The sequence below is a fragment of the Pipra filicauda genome, unplaced genomic scaffold (genome assembly GCF_003945595.2).
Source record: "Pipra filicauda isolate LSUMZ 115617 unplaced genomic scaffold, ASM394559v2 scaffold205_size1947385_pilon, whole genome shotgun sequence".
Taxonomy (NCBI): Eukaryota; Metazoa; Chordata; class Aves; order Passeriformes; family Pipridae; genus Pipra; species Pipra filicauda.
In genome coordinates, this window is record NW_024104316.1 from 1,429,109 (window position 1) to 1,441,364 (window position 12,256).

At 54.0% G+C, this 12,256-nt stretch overlaps 1 protein-coding gene across 1 annotated transcript; it reads left to right on the forward strand.

The window, feature by feature from the left end:
- Positions 1–192: 192 nt before the first annotated feature.
- On the forward strand, positions 193–11,865 carry KIAA0895L (KIAA0895 like). Its single transcript, XM_027716250.2, has 6 exons — positions 193–615; positions 4,731–4,874; positions 8,897–9,029; positions 9,402–9,707; positions 10,425–10,522; positions 11,048–11,865. Exons 1-6 carry the CDS (start codon positions 193–195, stop codon positions 11,210–11,212), a joined length of 1,269 nt encoding a protein of 422 aa, XP_027572051.1. The 3' UTR covers positions 11,213–11,865.
- Positions 11,866–12,256: the final 391 nt, after the last annotated feature.

The window sequence follows — 12,256 nt, forward strand, 5'->3', positions numbered from 1 at the left end:
GGTGACCCGCCGTGCCCGCTGTGTGCCCGCTGTGTCCCCGCTCTGTCCCCGCCGTGTGTCCGCCTTGTCCCCGCTCCGTCCCCGTCCCCGTCCCCGTCCCCGATTGGCGGCGGGCGGTGCGTGCCCGGGGCGGGGCGGGGCGGGGCGCGGGGCCGGCTCAGCCCCGCAGCGGCCGCGCTGGAGGCCGCGGCCATGGGCGCGGGGGCGATGGGCTCCGGGGCGGCGGGCGGGCCGGGACACGGCGCCCCGCTCTGCCCTTGCCCGTCGCCGCCGCCGCCCCCCGCGCCGCGCCCCGCTCCGCGCTGCCCGCGGGGGACCCGCCGGCTCTCGGAGACCGGCGCCGGGACGCGGCGCGGGGAGGGCGCGGCGGGGCGCGGGGGGCTGCGGGCCGCCGCCTCGCTGCCGCACATCGCGCGGGGCCGCGGCGAGGAGGGCGGCGGGCGCCGCAGCAGCCCCTGCCTGCTCGTGGCGCTGCGGCCGCGCAACGTGGAGGCGGAGCGGGAGCGGTTCTTCCGCGCCAGCTTCGCGTACGACCCGCAGTTCGAGTACGCGGAGCCGGTGCCCGCCGCCGTCCTGGACAAGTACGGGGCCGCCTCCGACCGCTTCGTGACTCAGGTGAGGCGGGGAGGGATGCTCGGCCTGGGGGGAGGAGGAGAAGGAACGGGGGGACTCTGGCTCGCCACATTTTCCGCGAGAGGGTGTGGGTACCCACGTGCCGCCGGGATGTATCATGGTGGGACCGCTCCGTGGTGGGGCCGGCCAGGCGCTGGTCCATGCTCACAGAATCTTGGAATGGTTTAGGATAGAAGGGATCTTAAAGACCCCACCTCCAGCCATGGGCAGTGACATCTTGCACTAGACCGGGTTGCTCCAAGTCCCATCCAACCTGGCCTTGGACTCTTCCAGGGATGGTGCATCCACAGCTTCTCTGTGAATGTGCCAGTGCCTCACTACCCTCACAGCGAAGAATTTCTTCCTAATGTCCAACCTAAACCCACTCTTCTGTCAATTCAAAGCCATTCCCCCTTGCCCATGTGAAACCTCACAGCCTGCTTTCCTTCCCAGCTGCTGCCTGATCCTGCTCCCCTCAACTGCTTTTGTATCCTGCCTTCAGCACACTCACCCTGTGATTTCTTAAACCTGTTTTTAGTTACCTCACCTACCTGCAGGAATAGTACCTGCTCTGTGCGTGATGTGGGTGCTGGTCATACTGGTGCTGCTTGATGCTGCCAGTGTTGGCCAAGTTGGATGAGGCTTTGAGCAGCCTGGTCTAGTGGAAGCTGTCCCTTCCCATGGATGGGGGGTTGGAACTAGACGATCTTTAAGGTCACTTTCCACCCAAACCAGTCTGTGATTCTATGATCAAACCGTCTCCTGCTTACGTTGGGAACTGTGCTCCATCAGGGGCACCTTGCTGGTGTGTTTTTGCACTTGTTGCTGTAGAAATAGCAGCCAAGGATCTGGAACACATGTGTGACAGTGTGGGAAGCGGTCCTTAGCCTGAATGTCCTGGTGGTTAAGTCTGGCTTGTTTTGTGGAAGGCCTGAAGGTTGTGACAGCATCCTTAAGGCATCAGCAAATACGGTCGTTAATGATATTAGTTGGTGTAGACTCTGCTTAAGGAGTCTGTATGATTTTGTGTAACTGTGTCTGTGTTTCCACTATTGAAATATTCCCAACTCGCTCTCTGCCGTGGGCATAGCACTGAGCAAACAGCTCCTGGTCATTCAACAGGAGGAAAGAGTCAGGAGCATGCTTTCAGGGTGCTCTGCCCACAAACGAGCCTTTCCAGGATGCAGGGAGTGCAGCTGCTCCATGCTTGGTGCTGGGAGCCCAGCCATGCCCCAAAACCAGTTTGCTCCCAGGGATGAGCATCCTGCTCTGGGAAGAGCATCCTTTCTGCCACACAAACAAGGGAACATATAAAAACCTCTGATCCTGAATTCCGACTGGCACACCAGAGCTGTTTCTTTGCACTTCCCAGTCGGGAGAGATTTGTTCAAATAACAACTTCTTTGCTGATTTATTTATTGCTTTTTGAATGTTTACTTATTCCTGCATCACTGCCCGTGTCTCTGCCTGGATTGTTATCCGGATGATTCAGGCCCTTTCTGTAAACAGCTTTCTAAGCAGTTCATCATTCCCAGTGCCTGCCATACCTCTGCCCCAGATAAACTGGTACCAGCAAGGCTGTTGCAGGGAAGATGCTCCAACTCCTGCAAAGACCTCGCTGGCTTTTTTGCATTTCCCCCCTGTGTTTCAGTGCTGTTTCTTTCCCTGAGTCATGCAGTAAAATGAGTTGCTCGGAGCTGTTTCCCCCCGTGCTTTCTCTTTTGGTGCAGTGGACTTAGAGCACAGTAAAAGACGAATAATCGAGATTATTTTTTCTCTGGGCAGTACTTTGAATGAATGGAATTAAGAGCTTGTAACCACTGTAAATGGTCTCATCGTGGATTCTAAAACATTTTGCAAGGGCATTAAGTGTTGAGTGTCTCTGCCAATGTTTCTCTGAGTTCTCCTGTGTCCGTGTGATGGGACAGTATTCATGTCACTGTTCCTTTGCTCTTCCCTGCAGTGACCTCCTTCCAGTCTCTTTTATTTTGGGAAGCCTTCTTCCTTGTCAGCTCACTATTAGCTATAAACTGTTTTTATTTGCAAAGACCTTCATTAATCATGGAGCTTAAATAAGTGAGACATTTTGCTAAGTCAGCATCCTTGGACACAAGCAGACAAACCAACACCAGCTCCCTGCCTCCAGCTGCTCCACCAGCTGCTCTGCATGTGCTGGGGGGGGGTTATTCAGTAGAAAAATTAAATGAACCAGGAGGATTCTTCCAGCCTGTGGAGGCTCATCACCCTGGAGATCACATCCCTGGTTTGTCACGTGAATGTGAGCGGCACCAGCACGGAGCTGGGGCTGGAGGATTTGTTATCCCACTGCATATGGTGGGTGCATTGATTTGGACGCTCAGAACACTGAACCTGATATCTCAGGAATTTTTCTCTCCAGGATGTGCACTGAAGTTCGGGGAGGAGCGTGCTCTTTGTTGTCTTACTCCTGGGCACCAGCTGTGCTGGGTTTCTCTTGGCTTGGTGCTTTGGGTCCCCTAGGAGGAGAGAGAGCAAGTGGCTGAGCAGAGGTGGGAGGACAAAAGGTCCTTTTTCTGCCTTGGTCGATGGGAGGTTATCTCGTGGCGCTGCAAAAATGAGCATGATCATTCAGCAAACAAAGCAAAAAAATACCAAAAAACCCCCCTAACCTAAAAAACACAAAACAAAACTCAGAACACAAAAACCGAGCACAACTTCTCCTGGGAAAACACTGTAAGTGACTTGAGAATAAAAAACAGCTGTGAAAACTGCCCAGGGAAGGAAAATCAGTACCTTCTGCAGGGGTAGAGGAGGTTGCTCACCAGATGCAGATCACAAAGCTCCTTTTAGGATCATAGAGTTGTTTAGGTGGGACAAGACCCTTAAGATCAAGTTCAGCCATTACCCCAACATTGCCAATCCCACCACTAAGCCCTGTCCCCAAGTGCCACATCTACAGGTCTTTTAAATCCCACCAGGGATGGTGACTCCACCACTTCCCTGGGCAGCCTGTCCCAATGTTTGACAACCGTTTTCATGAAGAAATTTTCCCTGATATCCTACCTAAGCCTCCCCTGGCAAAACTTGAGGCCATTTCCTCTTGTCTTATGGAGTGTTGGATGAATACTGGTGGTGAGCACCCATCTCCTGATCCTGGGTGACCTTAGGAAGGAGAGAAGGGATGGGACGTCCTCCACAGGGCTCCAGCTGCTGCCTGAAGCCCATATGAGAGCAAAGTGGGTTTGCTCAGCAGGAGGAGGTAAAACACCCGCTGTTCAAGAGCAGCACTTGGTCCTGGGCTGGGAAGCCTGGCAGCAGCTCAGCCAGGTTTGCAGATGCAATAAAACTGCTGGAAAGCCTCCAGAATTGGTTGAAAGCCATTGTCATCTGCTTTGGGATATTTATTACTATAATACTAATATTAATACGTATTAATATATATTCCAATGGCTGGAGAAAGTCATTGCTTGAAAATGTCTACAATGAGAACACACTTTTGGGGGAGGAAATGTGCTCATAAATGTTCATGTTTTATAGATGCTCCATAAATGTTAATGCAAATAACAGAGCACATGCTGCTGTTATTAGAAGGCTGTTGGGTGTGCAGCAGGCTGGTGGTGCTGAGACCCTGTTTGGAGCAGCACCGCTGCAGAGGGTGATGCACAACCTTACTGCCAGGCTTGGAATTCAGTGTCAGGCTTGGAATTCAGTGCTGTAGTGAGAAACTCTTGGAGTGAAAAAGCAAGCAGGGAAGCTGGAGCTCTTTTGTGCAAGCACGGGAGTTTGAAAGGAGAACTGAAAGCAGAAAAGATTGAAAATAATCACGGCTTTAACCACGCTGGGACGACGCAGTTTCACTTCTGCTTGGCCCCGTTCCCACAGGAGATGCTTGCAAGAGTGACAAAAAGCAGAAAAAATATGCTGTGGGTCATGCTGATTGTGTGAAGTGTCTGCCTGTCCTGGTGGCCACCTCCAGCCGGGTCAGTCTCCTTGTTTTTTTAGGTATCTCAGAACCACCTCTCATTTTAGAGGCGTTAATCGGGGATTATCTCCTCTGGGTTCATCGCACGTGGGATTTCAAGGCGTGTTTTTAAGCAGGGAGGATGTTTGCACTGATGTTTTGTTTCTGTGTGCAACAGGCTATCAGGATCATCCGTACAGTCCTGGAGAAGTATGGGACCTACGAGAGCTTCGAGGTCGCCACGGGCGGGAGGCTGCTGAGCAAGTGCCAGATCTGGTCCGTGATCCGAAAGTACATGCAGAAGGAAGGCTGTGTGGGAGAGGTAAATCCACATCCCTCCTTTATCGCTCGTAAAATACAGCAAAATATTTATTTTCTGATAAAAAGCACTCAGATTAAGAAATGTTTTGGCTACGAAGAGGAGATTTTTCTACTCTGAGCTGTGGTGTCTGTCCTTTCCTCTTCGGCTTGGCCGTGTTCGCTGTACCCTGGCACTGGGACATGGGTGCTGGTTTCCCACCAATTTCCTGTGATTTTTTCCACATGTATCTCCCTTTTATGCTTGAGAGAGAAGAGGGAGCTGCTACTTGTCTGTGTGGCCATGCCAGGAGCCTTTTGCTGCGTGCATGAGGCATCAATTACAGGGAAGTCATCTGCTGTTGGCGGTGGGATGGCAGACGTCTCCGACAGCTGCCTTTGCCCACGTGTCCAAAAGCAAAGCCAGGGGCAGAGATTTCCTGCTGTCCTGCAAGACATGCCAGGTCATGGTGCTTTGAAACCCCAAGCTCGGGTTTTAAGGCTGGGAAATAGGTGGTTAAGATGCAACAGTAGCCATGTGGGATGGAGCTCAGGGAGTGCAGCATCTCTTAACCTGGTTTCTCTGCACCCCCAGCAGCATCCAGGACAGGATGTCCCACAGCTGCAGTTAAGGGGCATTCTTTTTTCCCCTTCTGCCAGCAAGGTGTGGGCAAAATACTTCCAGTGTCCTGGATTCAAGGGCTAAGAAGGATTTCTGGGCCTGGCTTTGTGTGGTTTGGCTTGCAGGGCTACCTTGGGCTGTTGGCTGCAAGGCAGAGCTTATGCAGTGCTGGCTGACGTGGCAGCTTCCTCACCACTACCTCTTGGCCAGACTGTGTTTCCTACCTCTGATTTTTCACTTCCATCTCCAAACAGGGTTGTTGATGAGCATTTCTCCAAAGCATCACCTTGCCCAGTGGTTCCCAGAGCATTCCATGCCTGCAAAAGTGGGAATGAGTGGTCCCCTGAGGCCTCACCTGCTCAGGGGATGTTTCTCCTCCAGCACCCTTGGCTTGCCCTGATCCCTCCTGAGGGTGTCTCTGTGATGTGGATTTGGCACCTTGGCTTCCTAAGCCTTTGCTTTGGACAGAAGGGATATCTGCAGATCTTTTCCTGTAATTCAGCTGCCTTTGAGTGCCCAGAACCAGTCTCGATACCCAGACAGAAAGCTGGCCAATCTTACAGACCTGCACTTACGACATGCTAGTTGAGCTCTACGTCTTGGCTTTATTAATTGATCAGTTTTAACTGTTCTCTTCTCCATTAACTGGGCTCCGGCTGGGCAGAAAGCCATCTTTTTTTCTTACATACTGGTGTAAAGTGGCTTCCTTCCAACCCTGTGTAATTCTCCCTTTGCTCAGAGCTATTAGGGCTTGGACTCGATGAACCTTGTGGGTCCCTTCCAACTCAGGGCAATGCAGGGTTCAGTCACTGTGTTTGCACATCGGTGTGCGAGATACGGGGCTGTTTTATATGGGACTTCTGCTAAGTGCTTTTAAAATAATTGAAGCACTAGTTTGTTCCTTTCCATCCATTAGAATGTCTCTGGGGTAGGGAAGAGGGAAGGGTTTCACCTGCTCTCAACGCAGTGATGTTGGCAGAGCTCGCTCCCTGCGCAGGAACAAAACCTGCTGAAACTTCTGCGTCGCTGATAATTTCACACCCTGTCGGGGAACTGGGTGGTTCCAGGCGTGTATCTCTCTCCCTGCACCTGTATCTCTTGATTCCTGACTTTCACCATCTGTGCCCTGTCTGTTCTGCCGTGCCCTTTGCTTCCCTGGTACATACTAATCACGATGGCTTGCTTAAAAAAAAAAAGGAGAAACTCAGGTGGTGGTAGCATGAGGCCCAGAGACCGAGCGGCTGGTGTGTCCCTGCCCACAGTCAGTCCTGGCAGGCAGCATGACCAGGCTGGTGACAGCCACTGCAGGCAGCTGCCCTGTGTCCCCGTCACCGATCGGCAAAGGCAGGAAGGATCCCGCTTTCTGGCACCGCCGGCACCACGCTCCTGGGTAAGTATTCGTGCCGTAATTAAACTCTGTGCCCTCAAAAGCTGCTTTTTTTGGGGTCCAAGCTGCAGATCCTGAAGCTCTTCTGCTTTTCTTCTGCCTCAGGACGGAGGTGACGCTGCCGGAGCTCGGAGGTCTCCGTATGGATTTTGGCCAGCTCACAGCTTGCAGCAGAGAAACACCTGGCTCCGTTGGTAAGTTCTGCATGGTAATCTCTGGGGTTGTGGAATGTTGTCAGCCTAAACAGCACTAGCTGGTGTCTCCTGGGATCCCATCGGTGGTGTCCCCCTACCTCTGAGCTGCCTTCTCAGTGTCGGAGGTCTTGAGCAGTGCTGGCGTCCTGGGGAGAGGCAGAACCCCGTGCTCCGGTGCCGTGGGGGCCACCAGGAGCCTTCCCTCAGTTCCTTGGGATGAGCTTTCTCTCCATCATTTAATCCACGAAAGCTGAGCAGAAGCTTCATTGGGCCACAAGAATGCACTGGGAAGGCTGCTCAGAGCAAGAGAGGTCACAGACCCGGAGGGCTGGCACTGCTGCTGCAGGAGCAGGATTTTGGCCGGAGTCACAGCCCTGGTTGTAACAACATCAGCAAAGCTGGAGGGTCCTGAAATAAGGCAAGTGGTGCTGCTCAGTGGGATGGGCTAGGCTGCAGCAAGCAGCAGAATGGCAGTGTTTGTGAAGCTGCAGTCTCCAGCAATGCCAGAAGTCCCTTTCCAGTGCTCCTGGGTGCCTGGCTCTGTGTGAGGAGTCAGAGGTGAACTGGCAAGTCTCTTCTCTGCATTGGAGGGATCCCTTTTCACACTGGTGTATTTTAATCCAGGTAAGCAGTTGTGCTGTAAGTATTTTGTGCTGTTCGTTTGCCCAGCAGTGGAGTCTGTTAAGCTGCTCTTTTGGCTTTCGTAATAAATAATAATATTAATAATAAATCTGATTTAAAGCAAACCAATTCAGTCTCCTCTCTTTTTTTTTTTTTTTTTAATTGAAAGAACTGTCACATAGTAATGCATGCACATGTTTTCATCCTGAAAAGTGTCAGCTGTGAAATAACAGATGGTTTGTAGAGTTAATATGTATGTAGGGGAACAGTTTTGATTGCTGTCCTTAGGATTGCCACTGCCAAACCTTGGATGCAAGAGCTCCCAGGGACCATCTCCAGCCATGCTGCAGCTTTGAGTCACTGCAGGTCTGAAGTTGGGTGGTCAAAAAATGCTGCTTGGTTGGCACATTAACTCCTGTTCATGGAGAGCAGCTCTCTTGGCTCCAGTGCTTGCAGTAGCCAATTTTCCCAAAATAGCTGGTTTTTTTTGTGTAAAGATACTGACTAGTCCTGCACATGTGATGCCCATCCCTGCTATGAATTATGGCCAGCACACACGGTTCCTTCTGTGAGGGTGGGCTGGCATGGAGCCATCCTCACTGCTCATGTTTTGGAGCCTTGAATGGGGAGAATCTGCAGGGGAGTCCATGAAAATGGAGCCAGAGCCTTGAGCCCCTGAGGAGATGTTTGTTTGGGGGGTGCAGAGGTTGGACACATAACAATGTTGGTGCTGTTGGGTGTTCAGAGCAGGGTTGTTTTGGTGGCCAAAGTTAGTGCTCCATCCCCACTGCCAGTGGGGATGCAGAAGGGGGACCAGGCAAGTCTCCAGAGCATGCCTATCATGTGTGGCCACAAAATTGTGGGGAGCCCATGGGAACAACCCGGTGGAGGTAATGCTGGAGCCAGAGGGATGATGGAGGAGGCTGCTCAGCAGCTGCCCACTGCCCCCACAGTGCCTGCTCAGCTTTATTGGCTGTAAAGAGATTAAAGGAGCTATTTCATCCCCTGCATGGGATCATCTCTTTCCTCTCATTATCCCCCCAGTGGCTCCTGCTGTCTGTGGTTCCTTTGGGGAGCTGCAGCACATGCTGGTGATGGTGCAGCAGAGCCAAACGGTGCCACCCGTGGTGTCAGTGGCTTTTTTCTGACCATCTGCCACCATGTCAGGCTCTGCTGAGAGCCAAGACCCTGCTGATGGCAGTTGCCTCCTCCTCCTTCTGCAGGTGGTGGTGCAGCTCACAGATGACCTCCTGTCCCAGGCGGTGATGATGGTGGAGGACAGCAGGCCCACACTGGCCATCAACCTGGCTGGAGCCCGGCAGCACTGGCTGGAGGGGATGCTGCGCCACGAGATAGGTCAGTGGGGGGGGAAGGTGGCTTTGGGTGGGGGGCACAGCAGGGGGGATGCTGTGAAATCCTTGGGGGAACGGCCTGGGGCAAGGTGGTACCCACAGGTCCACCTTGGGCATCCTGGGCGGGTTTTGGAAGGGGCTGAGGCCACCTGCATCCCTCTCAGTGTGCAGGGAGGGCATGTTGGGCACCCACCTGTTTACCCATGTCCTGGCCTCCTCCTGGGTACCAGAGCAAGCAGATGCCCCACGGCATCATCATCATCGGCCAAGACTGGAGCTGGCACCCAACCCCAGTGACTCGGGGCAGGGGGGGTGGGAGCTGAGCCTTTTTGGAGGCTGTGGGTGACCACACTCACTCCTGTCCCCCCCTCCCCAGGCACCCACTACATCCGGGGGGTGAACAACACCCGCCAGCCCTGGCACAGCTCCGAGGGCCGCAAGCAGTACAGCCTGAAACCCGCCAACCCCACGGAGGAAGGCTTGGCCAGCCTGCACAGCGTCCTCTTCCGCAAGCAGCCCTTCCTGTGGCGGGCAGCCCTGCTCTACTACACCATCGAGCGGGCCAGCCGCCTCTCCTTCTCCGCCCTCTTCCAGGACCTGGAGCAGTACGTCCAGGACGCCGGTGTCCGGTGGGAGTACTGCGTGCGGGCAAAGCGGGGCCAGACTGACACCTCACAGCCAGGTACCACGAGGGGGGTGCAGAGCCTTTGGGTTTTGGGAGGGGTTCTGTGTATTTTTTGTTAAAGGAAAACCAGCGGGTGGCTGTGTTCTGCTGCTGGGTGGGTTGAGCATCACCGGTCCTGTAGTGGTGGCACAGGCAGCGGCTGGAACACAAAGAGTAAATTTATTTCCATTACCTCACTAACCAGGGGATCCCCAAAGCAGAGGGTACACAAGATCAGAGGATCACTGGCCTGCTGTTCACAGGCTTATCAAGAGTTACTCCCAGGTGCAAGGTCACTTGAGCAATTCTGCTTTTAACCCCTTCCTCCCAACACGTAGCTATGGCAGCCCTCCCTCACATCCCTCCCCATCCCCAGCACCGCTCTCCTCTGGGATTATACTTGTCCTATAGGATTGACTTGCATAAGCTTCTGGGGAAGCAGCAAAGGAGAGGAAAAATGAGAATTCCTGTGGATACATTTGGATTCTTGCACTGCTTTACCATTAAAAAAATTACTTTGGAAGAAGGGTGAGACCATCCCAGTGAGGTTTGGGGAGCTCTTGCTGCACCCAGCTGCCTCCCCAGTGCTCATCCCTTGGCACCCAGCAGTCCTGAGCCCTGGCACACTTGTGGTCCAGTGCTCTCATTCTTTCTATTGCAGTCAGTAAACATTCAGGGAAGTGGTGGGTGGTGGGAAGCCAGGCTCCCTCTCCCAGGCCCCTTCTGCTCTTCCAGGCTGTTTCAGTAAGGACCAGGTCTACCTGGACGGGATTCTCCGCATCCTGCGCCATCGGCAGACCATCGACTTCCCACTGCTGGCTGCACTTGGAAAGGTAATGGCTGGGAGTGAGGGTGGAGCAGGGAGTGGCTCATCCCATAGTCCCATTCCTAAGATCACACAGGCTCTCTCTTGATCCCCTGGCTTCCCAAAACCCAGCCCTTGCCTGGCAGCCCTTCCACTCTTTGCCTTTCCCTGCGCTTATGGGTCTCTGTGGAGCAGGGAAAGGCAGTGCCGGGTAGGATGCAAGGAAGGACAGGACAATCCATAATCCTCTGTGGGAGACTTTCAGGGAAGAGGCTTAACCCAGCAGGTTAAGCTTTGCTGGCCCTCAGCCACAGCAGTCCTGCTGTCACCTGGCCCTGCAGTGACAGAAAATTACCAAAACCACAAATCCCTGCAAATCCCACATCCCCAGCAGCTTTCCCGCTGCCTCACCACAGGCAGGAGGGATATTTGGGCAGTGGGGGGGGGGGGCAGGGGGTGAACCAGGTGGTCTGCAAGGGGGCCAGATGCCCCCTTGGCAACTGCCAGGGTTTGGAATGGAGGGGACTGACCCTGTCTCCCTGCTTCCCATCAGGTCTCCTATGAAGATGTGAATCGGCTGAAGAAATTCGGGGTCCTGGAGAAGGCCCGCATCCCCCATTTCATGCAGGACCTGGAGCGGTACATGAAGCAGCTGGATCACATTGTCACCACCAACGGCCTGAATGAGGAGGAACTGGAGCAGCTGCTGCCTGACTGAGGGGCATCCCCCAAACCAGCACCCCAAGGGTGTAACTGGTGCCATTTATTGGGTATTTACTGGGGCTGGAGGAGAGGGCAGAGCCCGAGCCGGGCGCCCGGGCAGCCGCTGTGCATGTACCGCTGTGTAGGGTAGCGCGGCCGAGGGCCGGTGTGGTTAGTGTTGATGTGTCCCCCCCAACATCGTCCCTGTGTATTTTGGGGACGGCTGTGCAGCTCCATGTGGCTTTGGGGAGCTGGAGAAGAGTGTTCAGGGGGAGGGAGGGCAGAGCTGGGGTGATGTGCTGGTCCCCGAGTGCAGAAGGCTGTGCTGGGGGAGTTGCAATGGGGGGGTTTCCGTAGGGTCCTGGGAGTGCTCCCAGCACTGCGGGGGCACCGACATGGGGTCAGCAGCCAGGGCTGGGGGCTCTGGGCTGTGCCTGGCAGGGAGTAAGGGCTGGCCTGCACGCACAGATCTCCCCATGAATGCCTTTGCCGCTCCCTACCCTTTCCCTCACGCCCCCCACCAGCAGGAGGAAGGACTTTAATCCCCCAAATACCAATCTCTGCCCAGCTCTGCACCCCAACTATAGCCACCCTGGCTTTGAGGACTCAGGGTGGGGACTGGGCTTGATGTTAGTCAAAAGCGTGTAATAAAGATGATGTAATGGAAAAGACGTGTGGGCAAAAGGTTGTGGATAGCATCAAAAACCAGGCTGGCACCACTGTGAGCGCCCACTGTGCATCTCACTGGCACAGGCAAAGCTGCGTGGTCTGAGCTGGTGCGTCAGGAGCAGGAAGGGGTCACTGGGGTCTGTAAAACAACATACTGGGCAGGGACAACATCAATAAATCAAAGCAGGCAAACATAAAAACTGCCCTGGTCTCTAACACATGAACTCTGCAGCAGTCATGGCTCCCCTGGGAGAACCCTCCCCAAAAAAATACAAAAAAACCAAACCCACAGCTTCTTGTCTTACATCACACTGAGCTCCCGCAAAGGTAGCACAGGCCAGTCTATGGCTCCAGAGAGCTCAGGCTCAATCCCAAAAGCATAAAGTTTGGC